Source organism: Juglans microcarpa x Juglans regia, chromosome 3D, assembly GCF_004785595.1.
Source record: "Juglans microcarpa x Juglans regia isolate MS1-56 chromosome 3D, Jm3101_v1.0, whole genome shotgun sequence".
Classification (NCBI taxonomy): Eukaryota; Viridiplantae; Streptophyta; class Magnoliopsida; order Fagales; family Juglandaceae; genus Juglans; species Juglans microcarpa x Juglans regia.
In genome coordinates, this window is record NC_054598.1 from 28,380,110 (window position 1) to 28,399,451 (window position 19,342).

Genomic DNA, 19,342 nt, shown 5'->3' on the forward strand with positions numbered 1-19,342 from the left:
TTCGAAGGTAGGTAAGGAGAAGAAGAAATTAACGGGCCTAACTCATCTCATAAAATTGGTTTTACAAGAGATGATTGCTCATTTCTTATATACATGCCCAAGATCTTGTTCATAGGCAATGTGAGATTATTTCTCAACATCAATATGGATCGAAACAGATCATCAGCTCACTACTCTATAAGTTTCGTAGCTACATCCAAATACAAGTCCTAAATGATACGTGGATCTATCATGTGGATCATGTACACATGATTTTAAGCTAACATACTAAAATTTATCATCATGTGGATCTATTACACACTGTTACGTAGCTAATTCCTAAATTAATTAGTTCTCTAATTATTCATATTAAATTCAACCAAACATAAAATAGCAGCTGGTGGCTCCCCTAACATTTATCCTAACATTCATGTTATAATTAACTGACAAAAATGTTACAAGCCAAGCTTTAGTTTGGTTAGAAGAAGGCCCAAAATCAATTATGCCTCATATTCAAAGATAGATTAAACAATGTATTGTTTTCTAATGAATGAGATTGGCTTGAATCAATCAAAACCCCCCCCAAAGAACACACCTACAACACTGGTTGGCCCTAACAACTGCATCTGATAATCTCCAGGAGCCTACAAGCAATCTATGGATGTTAAGATGTGAGGCGCAGAGGGGGCGGGTTGCAGTTTGTAACAAAACAAACTTTGGGTCAATGATCATTCAACCCCTATACTTAAATTTTTTTCCAGCCACAAATGGAAGTTTAAAAACAAGACAAGTATATGTTACAGCACCAATATCAAATCTAACTACATGAATATCGACATTTTCAATATAAGATTAGCACATGACTGGCTCAAATTACACCTGTTCAAAAATCTTTTCAATCCAATTATATGTTGCAATTGGCCAAAATCGACCATGCAATTAGGTACATTCAGTGTACTGTTATTTACCTCGGGACAATTGGAAGCAGAAGGAAGATGTCCGAACGACCTGGCAAACCCAATCGAGCTAAGAATGGAGAATGAAAATTAGGAACGCACCGCCAACAATCATAAAAATCGTTTTATGACCCTTTTCATGGCATTATAATTGAGACTTACATGTTTAATCGTTAAGCATTTTTTACTTTCGAATATATTACTGGTTTCGTCCTATCATTTTATACAATACGAAGAGGATAGATCATTAGCACTTGATTAAAAATATTTACAGTATCATGATGTGCATTTTGAGATCACCTAACAATTAATCATAAGAACTTCAATTATTAAGATAATATTTAAAAACTAAAAAGTCAGAAAAAGGGGAATGCATGAAATGAAAACCGATACCGGAATCAGTAGAATTTTTTAAAATAGATAAGGATTTGATTTCAGCCCAAATACTAAATCACCAAGCGTACACCATTTTTCTTTTTGCATCGTAACGTGTCATTGTGAAACCTATACTTGTTGACAACTACCATCAATGGTTGTCAATGTTTTTGCAATGCTTCATGAGTTATTCAGAAAAGTTTTTAGCAACCGTTTATCTTAATTTTTTCTGTTGCTAAATTCTAGATTTCCCAAATTCTTGGGAGAAGATCATGAATGAATGATGACAAATTTCAAGGGAAAAAGGGGATATAGTTAGGCCTTGTTTGGATAATGAGTTGCGATATTGAGATGAGTTAACATGAAAGTTAAATAAAATATTGTTAGAATATTATTTTTTAATGTTATTATTATTTTGAGATTTGAAAAAGTTGAGTTATTTATTATATTTTATGTGAAAATTTGAAAAAATTATAATGATTAGATGAGATGAGATGAAATGAAATTTGTAATGTTTGACAAAGTCAGGGATGTTTGGAAACAATTTACATCTCATCTCATCTTATTTCTTTCTCAAATATCATTCAAACACAAATACTTTTAAACTAATCATTATAACTTTTTCAAACTTTAAAAAAAAAAAAAAAAACACAACTCAACTTTTTAAAATTTCAAAAAAAAAAATAATATTAAAAAATAATATTCTAACAATATTTTAACTTTATAATATTTTTTATTCATCTTTTTCTCTCTCATTTTTTAAATTTCAATAAATACTTCACTCAAACTATTTCATTACTATTCTTACAAACCATTTTACTAGTATTCATAAAATTCTCATCTGATCTCATCTCATTTTCCAGTTAGCATCCCTTGATTGTCCGGTGATCGAAAAAGAAAAGAGAATTAAGAACCTCTATCTAAAACTACTTACCCTCTTTCTCCTCCAAAAAAACAAGTAGATACTAGAATGTCAAATTGAGCTTACCGACAAGATTCTCAATTTTGTAATAGGCATGTTACAGCCACAACGAAAGAGTTCAATATTGAAGGCAAAAAAAAAGACAAAAACAAAAACAAACAAACAAATTTAACGAATAAAACTAGGTTTATAAAAGCAATGTTGGAGGAAAATAAAAACTACTGCGAAATTCAAACAAGCACAAACATGGGTTTTCTCGTTAATATGAGAAATTTTATTTATAAGATTTGCTTATTGACACGCAAAATATATTATTAATAATGCTTGAGAATTAATCGACATAAAAAAGCACTTGTATTTTTATTTATTTTTTTTTTCAGAGATGAGATGAGATGATATGATGAGTTAAAATGGTTTGTGAATATTAGTGAGATTTTTAGTTAAAATAAGATGAGATGTTTCATCTCACACTTGAATCCAAATAGGCTCTTAATATAATGAGTTTTACACCATGTATTGTGTTTACACATCGACTTGTGAATTGCATAACTCCGTTTCTTTAATTTATGTTGGTCTTACACAAAATACCACATTGACTTTGGGGGAACCCTAAACCACGTACAAAAGATAATTAGATTATGACAAATTATTAGAAATCTTAAAACAGAAAACATAATCATGTTACCATATATATACTGTAGATTGGTTCTACCAAATTACCTTAACAAAATGTAAAGGAATGTTTATGTTTCATCATTGCATTAAGTAGTTGAGATATCTTGCTTTAGGTAGCTGACCACAATTTAAAATCTCATTTGTTTCTTTGCTATTGGAGGTTAGACGATATACATATATATAGTCACATGATGTGTCGTTGCTTATAGTCCACATTTTCTAAACAGCTTTAAGATCATTTGGATAAAATAAGGGTAATCGTACATACAGTTCTAAAATATGCAAGTGTCGTACAATCGTTTTGAAAAAGAGTGGCATTCACTATTCAAAAAATTAATTTTTTTTCTCATATAGATCCCGTATTTACTAACTTTTTTTAAAGGGATTGCGTGATACTGGCGCACTCCTCAATTGCAAATATCATTTTTCATCAAATAAATAGGATAATCTGTCTTCTATCAATATATATATTGAAAAGAAAAGAAAAAACAATCAATTGAAAAACATGACTTAGATCTTCGAAATCGGATTTTCTAGTCCATTTCGCTTGAAATGGATAGTTTATATTTAGTGTAAATTAAACATGCCGCATTTTGATAATGAAATAATAGGGAATATTTTATCATATTTTACACAAAATTTATAGTGTCCATTTTTCTTTAAAATTGAAAGCATCATTTTTATATTAATTAATTAGTAATGTTAAATATATATAATCATGAGTTGTACAAGCATCGCACGTACACTCTTTTTAAAAAATAGTACAGTTCATTATTAAAAAAAATATTTTTATATAAATCTCATATTTACTCATTTAAAAAAAAATATATAATATTTACACATTCTATAATTATAAGTATAATTTTCCAATCATTTATTCCTTAAAAGGCTTGTGAAAGCCAGCTCCAAGAAACTTGTGCATGCTGCATGGACTATGCATTGAAAAAGCAATGGTCCCAATTAATAGTTTCATATGCACGAATGCGGCTTTGATCGGCTAAAGCCAGCCTTCAAAGACAATAAAAGCGTTGCAGAGAAACATAAATACATTGAAAGGGCTTTTCACCAAAACAATTAAAACCATGAAAAAACAAAGAGAGAGACACATAACTAAGACCCTCTCCTTTCCTAATGCTTCCCTTTAGCTTGCTTCAAGTTTCCCTTTAAATGCAAGCAACAAGCCATCATCTACCTTTTCTTTTTTCTTTTTTGATTTTTGGGATAAGTTAGAGGCCATCTACCTTAACTAAATTCCTTTATTTTCAGGCTTTTTTTTAGGTCTCAACCGTACGTAGAGGTTAATTGGGTCTGCAAAATGCGGGTGCGTGGCATAATGAGTTTCACAGCTCATCAAGTAAAAGCCAATGGCTTGTGTGGTCGAACCTTATTTCATGCCTGGGGAAAATGATCATCTATTTCATTCAAAGTGGATACAATATATCCATCAAGCCTAAAATATAGGATATTTTAGTCATGACATCATGTTATGTTTGTTTATGCAATTTTGATCGAAGGCCACTAGTACGGTCGAATGACTCACGATGATGCTTTGAGGTTTATATGGTGCTCATGATATGCGCATCTATGAATTCATGTATAATAAATAGAGAGACAGAAATTTAGAAATTTGGCATAAAAACCTATGTCTACGGATCGTTTGAGGACGAGATTCACTATGCTTCATGGTAACTTTATAATTTCTCATGGTCTCAAATTGCCTCAATACAATGTAGAAAATAGGATTGATGAGAGGTTGAAGAAGATATCATTCTTCTAAAGGGAGGGAGGGAGAGAGAGAGAGGGAGAGAGAGAGTTCCAAAAGAGTGGTATGTTTAGAATTTAAACTCCTCTCAACTCATTTCAACTCATCATTACAATTTTTTCAAATCTCAATACAAAATATAATAAACAATTCAACTTTTTTAAATTTTAAAATAATAATAATATTAAAAAATAATATTTTAATAATATTTTATCATCTCAACTCAATTCAACATCCAAATACAGCCATATTCATTTACATTTGTAGAGGTTTCCTCTAGGTCTTCTTCGTTGTAGTAAAAAGAGGAGATGTGCAAGCAATTAAGCTGCACTGGCTAAGTTGGAGGTAGGTGCCTGATGACAGTTAAATGATTAGAGCATTAAAATGGTAATGGGCAGTGACATGAAGTTAATTTATCGGCACTCAGCAGATCAAGTACCGTGACAGAACAGCCAGCTCCACGAAACAGATGGAGAAGAGGCCGATGCAGATTAATGCATTTACACATGATGCACCCCCATGCACCGCCAACAAAACAAAAGCGAAACTACTGCTACAGGCAAAGGCCGGAAAATAAAATAAATGGAATATTAGCCGGCTTTCATCACGAACTCTCTTCTTAATTTCTTTCTTCCTAATTTCTTCTTTTACCCGATCGATCGAGTTTGTGAATTTTGATCTTGACATATATTATTATTATTATTATTATTAATGATGCACTTATATTAATTTGTTAAATTTGGGCTTATTTTTCTTACACTCTTAAAATTAATTTAATTACTGAGGATAGACATCTTGGTTTTTTGTCAGTTTAATTAAAAACACCATTTTTTGCATGGATTTTCTGCTAGAATAATAATATTTGAAATAAAAATAACGAAAATAATATGATCACAGAGAATAATTTTACAAACTTTATACAATCCATTTTACGAACAATCATGAATTGGTCAGTTCATCAAAAATATTATTTTTATTTAATTTTCATGATATCTGTCCTCCGTGCATGCATGTGTGTGCGTATATATAAATATATATATATATATATATATATGTACACGGGCAGGAAGATTAGATATAGTAGCTTTAATTAGCTAGGCAGGTAGTATATACAAGAGGTACAGTTGTAACTTGCAACAATTAATATAATTAATGGTGATTACTAAACTTATGGTGAGGCTAATCATAGTGTAGGACAGTGGAAGACTCAAAAAAAACAAAGGGGGACCAATTTAATTAGTACATAAACATTAATTTTGAGTACACACACATTTATTTATGAAACACTTCCCACTCTAAATTGTACGTTTTAAAGGTAATATCATTTCTTTTAGGTTTTCTAATTCCATACCATACCTCCATTTTAGAGGTCGGAGTTAGCCAATCAGACCACGTGCTTTGGCAAAGTAATACCAAATTTAAAAGTATAATGATCTCTACTTCCAACAAACTTTTTTGCAAAATTTGGTGGATTTGTTCTTCGAGTATGAATTAATGTTGTTGACCAAACATAAAAGAAAATTAATTTAACATGTTGGCAGGATTATTTGTAAACAGTTGTAATCATGTTGTATCAACCTCTTTCTGAACTTAACAATCTAATTTGGACATAACATAGAAGGGTTTTTGTCTAGAATAATGCTAATGCACATCAAGGGTTTATCGCCTCTAGTTATACTGAATAATATTGTAGATTTTAAGTGGTTCATAAGTCAACTCTTAAATGAAAAATCACTTAAAGTAACATATCATTCGTGACTACGATTGAGTTATTATTATGAAAAATTCTATTTATAAGTCGGTGCTCATAATACACATAGTAAAGTGCTTCGTAACCCTTATTTTATCTTCTTTTTTTTCCTTGGTAATTAGGTTTGGAAGTTCTATAGACTACACCCTCATCCCACTATAATGAGGTGATATTATTGATCAACATGCATATATTTTCTTTAAAAAATAAAGGATGGTCCAAGGATGATATTGAAAGTGCCACGTTTTACATAATAGGATGAGAGTAGGATGAGAGTGTGATTTGTAGCATTACTCATAGATTTTGATCAAAAACACTTGTTATTCTTTTGAGTTATTATCTTCAAGCCGGTCATGTGTAGAACACAATATCCACGTCATTTAAATGATAAAATTTGATTTATAAAAATTTTAAATTTTAAAACTTATTTTTCGAATTCGAAGGAGATGCTGTTATGGTAATCAAGGCAATTCAAAGCAATGATATGTGTTTTGGCTAGGTATGGAAAATAAAGATAATGTTTCGGAATTCATCTTGGGAGCTTAAGATTCCCATACAGGGAAGGGTATACTGTTGCATATCAATTAGCCAAGTTAGCACTACAAAGCAAGGGGATCAATGTTGATTGAAGAGAGTCCTAATGTTATTGATAGTCTTGTTTTAAATGACAGATTGTGTAACATTTCTTGATTAATTAATGACAAATATGCTTTTCTTTCAAAAAAGAAAAATATTTAAAATTTATCTTTTAAATCAAATTATATAGTATAAATACTTTACTAGGTATATTCTACGTACTGATTTGAGAATATAATTTTTTTATAGTTTTTTTTTCTTCCTTAAATGTAAAACAAAAGAAAACCATTTTTGGTACATAGCTGATAAGATGTAGAGGGGAGGGAAAAAACATTTAAATTTTAAATCCTAGACTTCTCATTATCCGAGATAACTTGATCACTAATACAACATCATTACACTTTAATATTCAAATCTTATTAATTTTCGTCTCATCCAATCGGAAATTAAAGAACTAATATTGCTCTAAAAATTACTGCCACGCCAATAAATTAGTTCACGGGACCATTTTTTAAAAAAAAAAACACAGATGCGTGTGTATATGTGTGTGTGTGTTTATATATATATAATATATATATAATATATATATATATTATATATTATATTTTGATGGTTGGAAAAAGTGGTTCAACTTGAACGTAGAGGAAACCGTAACAAAAGTTCTATAACGTGGGTGAAGGTCTCAAGTCTCTCACCCCCGTGAGTTTGATAAATACCAACGGCGATCGCGCGGGCTCGTAGTTACTGGTTTCACACCCCCTTATCTCTCTCTCTCTCTCTCTGCACTTTCTAAGAGTGATCTCCCTAACCAAACCTTTCTTTGAGATGCATGTAAAATGAGAAGGAGAAGATGTGAAAGCCCAAGCCAACAGACCAAAAATCCCACAGTACTGAACACCTCAGGTTTGGTTAATTTCCCATTTCAAGGGTCTTCTTAATTTCCATTCATCTACCACTTCTCATTTGCCTCTTCGATCTCTGTACGTCTCTAATCTGTTTGTCTCTGTTTCAAAGGTTTCTAGACGGCTGAGGCCTCTCTCTTTCACTTTTTACCAAACCAACCACATTTAACTGTGAAAATATACGTCTTTTTGTTTTTTGGTTCATGCTCTAGCATTTTGTGGGATTGAAGTTCCTTTTTTTTTCCTGATTTTTGGGCTGTGAATTCAGTGAAGCTAGCTATATAATCGATCGTTGTTTTTAATGAGTTTTAGATGGCCGAGATTGTCAATACATGTTGTTTTCCTTGTCTATGATCTCTAGACTCTATGATTTTTGTACATTGGTGTTCAAGTTTTCTGATCAAGCTGTGTTCTTGATATTCTTGTTATTTTTCTTTGGACTGATGAAAATGTGAGTTCCAAGTTCTGACATGGGTATTCTGCTAATATGACGGCGACAATCGGAATCTGTTCAGTTAACCGGATATGGGGAAGAAAGGAGGCAGCTGGATCTCGTCGGTGAAGAGAGTCTTCAAACTTTCTCCGAAGGAATTGCCGGAGAAAAAGGTTAAATTTTTATAATTTGATTTTTCTTCATAGAATTAATTTTTAATTTTCATTTTAAATGGTGCACCTAATCTTAAGCCATACACATATATAATCCAAAACTGACCGTTTCAAATCATTCCTTTTTTTGCATTAAATGGTAATTTAAAATTATTTAATCAAATTATTTGACAGTAATTGAGAGACACTGGGAAGCAGCTGCATAATTGAGAGAGTAATGAAGGATTTGCAACATATAACTGATAATTATTATGCTTTAAATTATTATTTTTATATGATTTGGATAATATTTACAATAAATAAAGTACAAGGACTAGATCCAAAAGCAAAACAAAACAAAACAAATAATCCTTTTTTTTTCTTTAGTTTATATATATATATAGTAAAAAGATAAACAATCTTAATCATGTGGCTCCACCAGTACCTCAACCATATTGTCACTTCTAAGGATGGTCATGATGGTCTGGTTAATTTTACTATCTAAAGGGGAAACTCTACACCACAATTTTTTTTGTTGGTCAAACTCGATTATATATGGATATATATATATATAATATATATATATATAAATATATGTGAGCTTGGAAAATGCTAAAGAGTTGAATATATGTATATATATGGTCCCCTCTAACAACATGACCAAATAATGTTGTAAGGCTCATGACATATTGTTATCATGCCACCTAAGCTATCATGTCATCCATCTTCATTAGCATGTGCTTGCTAAAGTTAGATCTTCATCATCCCAAGAGGCATTGTTGTCTTTTTTTAATTGAAAAAAAAAAAAAAAAACAAAATAGGTGCTACATTTTAATTGACATTAAAAATTTATTACAATTTTCGATTTTAAAAGGTTGGTAGATGAATGATAATTGCTAGTAGAGAAATACTATTTATTATTCTTTTAATTATTATCATTTCATGACGTGGTATTAAATGATTGAAATATTATCATTATCTGTCAATTACTTGGAGGTATAGCAAAGGATGATGATATTGTTAAAATTAAGCATGAGGAATAGCCTTATTCACGAGTCTAATTATATATAGACAAATTAAGGTGGTAGTGCTAAGCGGTTTCATTACCTTTTTCAGGAAAATTCGAAGAAATGGCAGCATGATGCTCCAGAAGTGGTGTCATTTGAGCATTTCCCCACTGAAAGTTCAGCGGACATCACAAATGATGAGAGCACAGCATCGACTCCCGCAGCCGAAGATAGAAACCATGCCATTGCCGTCGCGGTGGCAACTGCTGCAGCGGCAGAAGCAGCTGTTGCAGCAGCTCAAGCAGCGGCTAAAGTCGTTCGACTGGCCGGCTATGGGCGCCACTCTAAGGAAGAAAGGGCTGCAACCCTTATACAATCATACTACAGAGGCTACCTAGTAATATTCTTATCCTGGGATCATTTTCTTATACACTGTAAAATAGCTAATAATGTGTCAATTTTGCAGGCTCGAAGGGCTTTGAGAGCTTTGAAGGGATTAGTTAGGCTGCAAGCACTGGTGAGGGGACACAATGTGCGCAAGCAAGCACAAATGACAATGCGTTGCATGCAAGCACTGGTGCGAGTCCAGGCAAGAGTGCGTGCGCGCAGACTCCAACTTGCCCATGAGAAGCTTCAGAAGAAAGTAGAAGATCAAGAACAAAGAGCAATGGAGGAACAACAGAAGACTAAAAGCCCAATGAGAAGTTACGATATGGAAGCAGCTTGGGATGATAGGCGTCAAATTTCAGATAAATTCAAGGAAAATGCTTCTTCAAAGAGACATGATGCTGTCATGAAAAGGGAGAGAGCTCTTGCTTATGCTTTTACCTACCAGGTTAGTGACCATTTTGATTGGCATTTTACAAGTAGTTTTATCACTCGTCGGAGACGGCTAAACTTTGGTTTTTACCAACTCTTCTTTTCCTGCAATAGCAACAGCAACAGCAGCAGCAGCAGCAGCTCTTTCAGTCGGATCCCAACAACGATGATTTTGGGCTGTACCCTAATGAGCACGAAAAGGCCCAGTGGGGATGGAACTGGCTCGAGCGTTGGATGTCGTCGCAACCATACCGTGCCCGTCACTCAGGGCACCATGGGGCCTCTTTCATGCCTCTTGCTACCACCACCACTACCACCGGTACCGACGATATGTCGGAAAAAACAGTAGAAATGGACAGTTTTACGCATTCTAAGCGGGACTTGAATGAGCCAGGCCCATACCTAAGTAAGCAACAAGAAGTGAGCTCAAACAATGTCCCTAGCTACATGGCCCCAACCAAGTCTGCCAAGGCCAAGGTGCGCAGTCAAGGAACCGTCAAACCGACCGGCCCACATCTGCCCAGCTGGAACCAATCGACAAGGCGGGGCTTGGTTGCCGAATCAGGCTGCGACTCATCAAGCTCAGGTGGAGGAGGCATAACAACCTATCAGGTTCTAAGAAGCCCAAGCCCAAAAAATAATGGGACACGCCTACATACTAGACGGTCCACAGGCTGTAGCCCTAATTCTAATGGAGGGGACGATTGGCCTCTCGGTGGTCATGTTTGGAGACAAGATTTTGGTTGATTGGTGTTTGAATGTTTATTCCCTGTAAAGTGGGATAAGAACTTTGCGTTGTGAATACTTTGTCTTTAATTTTTTTTCCTATTTATCTGATTGATGTTATAGACAATATTCCTTGAGATTTGTGGTAATATATATTTTTCAATTCAATTCAATTCAAAATATAATATACTTATTTGTTATTCTTTTTTATTAGATTTAGGGTTATTTATATAACTCACCAATTCAATTCTAAATGTTAACTTTGACCGTTTATATCATCTGAAAAATAATATTAGATATGATTTGTCGAAAAAATAAATATATGAGATTAAGTTTTTTATTTATGATCTTAATCTTCATTCATTTATTAACTTTTTTATTTGTGCATGCATCAACTATTAAAAATCATTTTTTCTCGACCACACCTGGATCATGTCATACCATATGGACGAAAATGTTGATGTTGCAAAATCTCTTTAGACTATATTGTTGGGGAAATAACCACACCCACAAAGTCTCTCTATAGGACTTTTTCTCTCTTTTTTATAACTAAGTGGTGCCCCATTTCTCATGTAGGTCTAGCCCAGAATCCGTAGTGTCAAGAATGTTGACTGACGGTCAACACCCAAGGGAGAATTGGAATAGGTGTTTAATTTTCTAGATGAAAATATACGTGTAAGATGTTTAACCATAAAAATCGCAGCAAAATTTTAAGTAGAATACGTTGAAGTAACAATGCCAACAATTAAGTACCACGTCCACAATACTAAACTTTATAAAAAGAGGGCTTCTTGCCCTTAATTAAATCCAAATACATTACATCATCCAAAAGTATGTAAGGTTAGTCGCCATAAGGTGACAGACTGATTACAAGTAGTCGCCATAAGGTAGTAGACTGATTACAAGTAGTTGCTAGACTTAGGTCCGGTTTGTATTCGCAAGTCATCTCAACTCATTTTAACTCATCTCAACTCATCTGACTACTATTCATTATTATTCATCAACTTTAACTCATAAATGTTACTACTATTCATAACTCATCTCACTACTATTCACAATCTATCTCAACTTATCTCAACTCATCTTCGAATCCAAACGATACCTTAATACTGTACATCTTAATGGAAGGCACAAGATAACTACGATGGGTACTGGCGCTAAGGTGGGTACTAATCTCTATAATAAAAAATCGGGAGGGATTGATTCTTCTTCCTTGGGCGTCATGCCAGGGTTTGAACCTTTATTAAAGTCTATGGTCCCGAGAATGAAACCATAGATAAGTTAGGCAGTTATGACAAATCTGCTAAGGAGAGATAATGATACCAAAGATGCTATGATTACTTTTCGTGAAAATACTGGACGGACATGTGGCGATGAGTCACCCTCACTCTTATAGCTACATCCTTAAATATGGCGAGGGATCACTCTCTAGGTACGTTGTCCTTTATTTATGCAAAATACATAAAAAACATTAGTAATAATATGAAGAGAAATAATCCATCTCTAATATAAATATAAAACATGTAAAAATCAATATTTGGCCTATTTCAGCCCAGTAACATTCTTCCACCACACAGGTACTTATCACATAGATATTTGCCACAAAAGCAGATGTTTGCCACACAGGCTTCTCACACAAAGATACTTGTTGCACCGAGGATGCTTCTACCCAGCCAACCAACTCGAGGACACCACCATGTGATACGACGGGGGATCCCACATCCCGACTATCAAGTGTTGCCAAATACGACACCCTTCTACCCTAATCCCACGAGGCATTCTCCTTCTCATCTAAAGCATGCGGCAATGCTTTGCAGAATGGTTCGGGAAACTCTCCATCTCATCCCATGAGTATAGATTCACAATACCGACTCCTCACAGAGAGATAGACGTTCTCACACATAGATAAAGAATTCCCACACAGGAACTCAGGGTTATGAATTGAAAACAGTTAAAAACATTCAAAAGAATGGAAATCAATGCGTAAATATAGGTATAAACATAATGATTGAAATATTTATCCTTGCTTGTAGAATAGGGGGAGAAATTACATAGGTAATCCAACGTCTCTTACAGACAACATTCACCCCCACATTACCTAGCACTGTCTTAGAAGCTATCCTACCTTCCTACATTCGAAGTTCTTTAGTTGTCACTCTGCTCCTTGCTTCTTCACATGCTTTTCGGTGAATAAAGTCTTAGAAGCGAGACCTCATCCCATGTTCAGGTCCTTTAAATAAGGGTGAGATTGTTAGATGTCTTTTTTGATAGATCTCTAACTCCAGATTTGTTGTAAGGATTTTCTTTAATCTGTTTGTCATACTTCAAGATGACAGAGACATACTGCCAAACATGGTTTGCATGCTTGGTGCTCTGACTTTCCTTGAGTGTGGCTTGAGTAGTACTGCTACGTCAAGCCTGTGACCCTTTCATTTTAGAACCACTTCGGATGTCCCTTCAGAAGGAGTGTGGCCTTCTGCGTATGACACTAGCACCTTTCTGAGCCTTTCCATGTTATCTCAGAAAGTTTCTAGGTCTAGGTTGGTCAGTCCTTGACCGATGCTCATCCTAGGTGAGTAATCCTATCTGGCCTTAGGCAGGTAACTCTTGTCTCGTTTAAGTTCACCAGCCTCTTCAGCTCCTCATTCTCACCTTCACAGTAGGTGAATCTTCTAGCTCGCCTACCATGGTCGAGACACTCATCCCCACCTCACTTTGGGACATGTCAGTTGTGCCTCCTGCAAGGTGCTTACTTGCCCATATGTTGTACTAGCTACAGTATGCATCTCCCGATGTCACTTTCTTTAGACCACTGGAGTATTTCTCATTTTTTGCCTTCCTTAACTCCAAGAATGGGCCATGCCATTTCACGCCAGGCGGTTACTCACATCCTCCCCACCTTATAAGGAATTTTATCCTTGAAACTCGGTAGGGCTCTCCCTTGCTTGGTCCTCTCAAGGGAGGTGAGATCAGATGAGGAACCCGTTGATGCCTCTGGTTGCCTTCAACTTCAAATGGGGCTTTCACTCAATTGCATTAGTGGGCTAACCTTTTTTCATTAGAGGCTAAAAGACAAGATGACTCCTCATGTCTCATCTGTCTTCTTTTTCGACCATGTCCATCGATCATGGTCTCTTGTATCCTAGCACCCAGGCCAGGTTCGACTTTATAGGATGTTGGTGAATCTTCACACTTGCCCTCATCTTGCTCGTTGCGTTTTAGCCTCGTCCTCTTTCATTCTCTATGTGCCACACTTGTATCAACAGAGCAGACCTGTGAACAGATCATTAACTACTTGTAACATCTCAGATATTAGATCCCTGGCCCTTCGAGCACTCTCCTCGTCTCGATGATGTTCCTCCTTCAGTTGTCACTATTCGACCCCTCTCATATCCTTCTCAAGTCGCTCTTCTAAGAATCAACGCTTGATTTCGGGAGGCATGGCCACCATCCAGGCTGTTCTTTTCTCCCTCACCATTTTATCTCCTGAGGGTTGCTGATATTGAGTCGAAGATTAGGGAGAATGATGATTTATTTATAGTCGCGTCCTTCCTCGTATATTATCTATCTTACCCTTACCTCGTATATTATCTATCTTACCCTTACCTCGTACATTCTAGCTCATAATTGAAATAAATATGGGAGGTTCTCACACATGATCTACTCGCTTTTCCATCTAAACTCCTCATTTCCTACATCTCCCCAGTGCATATTTACCAAGAGTAAGACCTTAGATCTCAATCTCTGCTCCTTCCTATCTATGATACATACCGACTTTTCTTCATATGTAATATTCGGTTGTAACTAAACTAGATCTGGTTCAATTACCTGTGGTTGTTGGTTCGCAAAACTTCTCCTAAGTGAGAAAACATAGAACACGTAGTGAATACCTTCATATTCCGTAGGCAACCAAACACGATATGCCACTGTGCCAACTTTTATCCATTTCTACTAGTATCCCTTCTTAAGATCTCAAAACATTTTTGCTCCTCTCGGATGCATGGCGTATGGTGAGGAATGGGCTTTTGCCAACATTCCTTATATAACTTCTGGGTTATTTATGATTGCTTTCTGCCGCCCGGACAACATGATCCCATCCTCACCAGAACTAAAATGGGAAAGCGATTTTACGTCCTTTGACGGCAAGTATATTATTGAATTTAACTGTATAAGTTCTATTTATATAACTATACTAGTATATATGATGAATATATAGATATATATATATATTTATAACATATCTACAATATCGAAGTTAGAGGGAAAAGTCGAAGTCAGAGTTGGAGCATAAAGTCGGAGTAGGATCTGATCGGAGTTAGAGTCGGTCCAGCGACACCTCCGACTTCGGTTCCGACTGAATTTTTTTTTTTTAAAAAAAATCTGACTCCGACTCATTTTTGTCAGAGTCTAAGCAGAGTTGGATTCGGAGTAGGATTTTCAGATTTTTACTTAGCCCTACATGGTGAGAAATCACCCTCTTAGTTAACACGTATATACATATAAATGATGAGGAATCACCCTCTCATGACGTTGGCCTTTCTTTATGCAGAATACATAAAACATATTATTAATAATATGGCGAGGAATAATCCATCTCCAATATAAGTATAAAATCTGTAAAAACCAGTATTCGGCCTATTTCAGCCTTGTAACAATCTTTCACCACACATGTACTTTTCACATAGATATTCACCACACAGGCTTCTCACACAGAGATACTTGTTGCATTGGGCATGCCTGTACTCAACCAACTCAAGGACACAACCACATGATACACCAGTGGATCCCACATTCTGATTATTAGGTGTGGCCAAATACAATACCATTTCACACCAATCCCCACGAGACATTCTCCTTCTCGTGTAAAGCGCGTGACAATGTTTAGTGGAATGGTTTAGGGAATTATTGGTCTCGTCCCATGAGTATAGATTCGCAATACTGACTCCCCACACAAAGATAAACATTCTCACATAAAAATAATGGGTTCCCACACGAGGATTCAGTGTCATGTATTGAAAACAATTAAAAAATATTCAAACATTCAAAACATTGGAAATTAGTGTGTAAATATAGCTATAAATAGAACGATTCAAATATTTGTTCATGCTTATAGAATTAGGGGAGAAATTACAAAGGTAATGCAATGTCTCTTACACACAACATTCACCCCATATTATCTCAGTACTGTCTTAGAAGCCAACCTACACTTCTATGTTAGAAGTTCTTTCCTTGCCTCTCTACTCTTTGCTTCCCGAAGCAGCTGACTTCTTGAGCTCTTTGGTGAATAAAGTCTCAAAAGTGAGATCTCGTCCCATGTTCGGATCCTTTAAATAGGGTAAGATTGTCAGATGTCCTTTCTGGCGGATCTCTGACTTCAGGTCTACTGTAAGGATTCTCTTTAATATGTCTATCACACTAGGATGACAAACACATACTGTCAAGCTTGGTCATCTAACTTTCCTTGAGCGTGGCTTGAGTTGTACTGCAACGTCAGATTATGTGACTCATCAAGCCATTTCAAATGTGACCCTTTAGATGGAGTGTGGGCTTTTGCATACAACACTGGCACTTTTCTAAGCCCTTCCGTGTTATCTCAGAAAGATCCTAGGTCTGGGTTGGTCAATCCTCGAACACTGCTCATCTTGGGTGAGTAATCCTATCTTGCCTTGTGTAGGTAACTCTTGTCTCGTCTGAGTTCATCAGCTTCTTTAGCTCATCGTTCTCGCTTTCACAGTTGGTGGCTTTTCTAGCTCACCTATCATGGTCGAGACACTTATCCCCACCTCGCTCCGGGACATGTCAACCGGGCTTCTTACAAGGTGCTTGCTTGCCTAGATGTTGGACTAGTTGCGCTCAGCATCTCCCACTATCACTTTCCTTAGACTATTGGAGTATTTTGTCATCTTTTGCCTTCCACTCAACTCCAAGAATGGTCTATCCCCTTTCACGCCAAGAGTTTCCTCACAACACATTTCCTCTATCTGTTCTCTCAATCTGTTATATTTCAACAAATAAACATTTCATATATATAGAAAACGGCGAGAAAACGCTAACGCAATAACTTTTTGGGCTATTCGTTTAGCAGTGTGTCGAGCGTGCCTCAAGCAAACTCTTTGCTTGATGTTTGCTCGAGCGATCCATTGAGCACCACTCGAGCGAAATCTTGGGTTGAGTTTTGCTTGAGCCCACTAGCGGGAGAGCCGTCAGTGAACTCTCTGTTCAGCATTGGCTTCAGCCAACTTTGAATGCACTTCAAGCTAACTCTCTGCCTGAACTTCGTTCGAGCTCTTTTTCGAGCAAGAGTCGAGTGAAATGCTGGCTTGACGTCATCTCAGCTTAAAACCAGGCTCCAAAACTCAACATATATTTCTTTTAGAAAAGGGAAGCTTCGCCGGTGTAAGCATATATTATTTATTTGCCTTACTTATATTAGTATATTGCCTAATACTCTACGAGTATTATGGTAATATTCTATATATGTTTTAGGTCAAAATATTTTGTATTTATGCATTGATTGTATTTCGTTACATAGGTCTTACTACATTACCGACTAACCAACTAAAGGGAGGGTAGAGAATCGATCGATCTGGCATTGGCCTGGTTGTGTTCGGTTCATCAGTTTGAACCATCGACAATGATGACGATGATGGTTTGTGAGCCAAAAATGTTAAATTTTAATATTCAAACTTAACAAGATGGTAATAAGCGATGAGTGATAACAGGACTCAAGGAGTAGTTTTTGGGACTGTCGTTCTGGTTTATTAAACCAAACGACGTCATTATAATTAATTTTTTTTCTTATTCATATTAATAAAAAAATATCATTTAAATTAATTAAGTTAAGAAACATCGTTTTATATAAGAATAAAATAAAAAATATAAATATAGATAAATTGTTGGTTCACCAATTTGCACAGGGTTCAAATAGGGATCGAACTGCTCAATGTCAGCATCTTCCTCGTTGGAGCACTAACCAAATAGTTCCAGCATCCCCATGTCGGTCTTATTGGTTACAGTTCACTTCTAACGAGGGGACATATTTAAAGTTTTAAAAATAAAGTAAAATTGTATAAATGCCTTTTAAATTTTAAAATTACGTAAATACTATATTGATTTAAAATTTACAAAAATGGCATCTAAAATCAAGAAAATTATAAAGTTACAATTAAAATAATATGGAACTGAATGTGGTCTAGAATGTAAATTATGGCTAAAATTGATTGTATGGTGTATTGGGTATAACGAAGCGAAATTCAAAATTATGGTAAAGAAAAAAAATGAACCATTCCAAGTATTTAAATTTTTGGTTGGTGTGTTTAACCTCTAGCTTTTCTACTTCTACCTGTTGATTATCCACAGGCTTTAAAAGTTTCCATTCGTACTTAAACCCAAGTATTCCTGGAAGTGATTCATGGAAAGGGGTATGTAGAGGAATCAAATGGGAAAATGCTGCCATTCAAAATCAACATGTGAGCCTTCACTAATCCACCTTTTGTTGGCTGAGTTGTAGAGAGAGAAAAGGAAATCAGCAACAAACCGCCACCCTTCACCTTGGTTTACTCTTACATGATGGCCTATTGATCGATCGTCATATTAGCTTGGAAGCAACGCATGCAAAACACTTTTATCCCTTCCCAGTTGCAAACTGGTATAAGTTAGGGTCGTGCTATTATGCCGTTCAGTTCTTATCGTTGGATGTGATCACTAGTTCATTCTGTTTTTTTAAATATTTTTAAAAAATACACAAATTCACTAATAGTAACTAGAAAACTTACAATAGGTAAAGAGATTCTCAGTCATTGCTAATTTTTTTTTAAGGCCATGAAAAGATGTTTTAAACAACTACCTTGAGCATTAGAGAATTTCCCTTCGGGCAACTTCCAATGAGGATTGTTTGATTTTTGTTGTGACTGTACGTCGTCAACTACTAGGTGGCGTGGAGTTTTGAGGAAACAATATACAATGCTAGAAATGCCAGAAGTTCAAGGACATACCAAGAGCACAGCCAAAAGAGCTTACATTGTTTACTTCAACTTGGCAGTTCTCCGCACAACAGAGTAGACCTTGTGAGGCCATTACAACTTGGGAAAAGGGGGGGTTTCAGATTTTCTATCATTGTTGTTGACTACTTCACAACATGCATAGAAATAGAAACGCTCGCAACCATTACCTCTTAGAACATGACCAACTTCCTTTGGAGGTTTTTACATGTAGGTTCATAATACCACATGTTTGTCACAAACAACAGGCGATAATTTGATGATCATGCTTTTTGAGAATAATGCTACAAGCTCAGATCCATAATTTC

The 19,342-nt window shown here is 35.4% G+C and overlaps 1 protein-coding gene and 1 long non-coding RNA gene across 3 annotated transcripts; one reads left to right on the top strand and one right to left on the bottom strand.

The window, feature by feature from the left end:
• Nucleotides 1–20: 20 nt before the first annotated feature.
• Nucleotides 21–17,950, bottom strand: LOC121253941. Its single transcript, XR_005938537.1, has 3 exons — nt 17,940–17,950; nt 12,040–12,044; nt 21–132 (listed from the first exon to the last, which is right to left on the bottom strand). It is a non-coding gene; the product is annotated as an uncharacterized LOC121253941 (long non-coding RNA).
• On the top strand, nt 7,658–11,202 carry LOC121253940 (protein IQ-DOMAIN 1). 2 transcript variants are annotated; one of them, XM_041153868.1, is made up of 5 exons: nt 7,658–7,896; nt 8,409–8,503; nt 9,599–9,886; nt 9,956–10,324; nt 10,429–11,202. In XM_041153868.1, the coding sequence occupies exons 2-5, from the start codon at nt 8,423–8,425 to the stop codon at nt 11,053–11,055; spliced, it is 1,365 nt and encodes a 454-aa protein (XP_041009802.1). In that variant the 5' UTR covers nt 7,658–7,896; nt 8,409–8,422; the 3' UTR covers nt 11,056–11,202. The 2 variants fall into 2 exon arrangements, with proteins under 2 accessions (XP_041009802.1, XP_041009801.1); XM_041153867.1 differs by having other exon boundaries at nt 7,665–7,896; nt 10,423–11,202.
• Nucleotides 17,951–19,342: the final 1,392 nt, after the last annotated feature.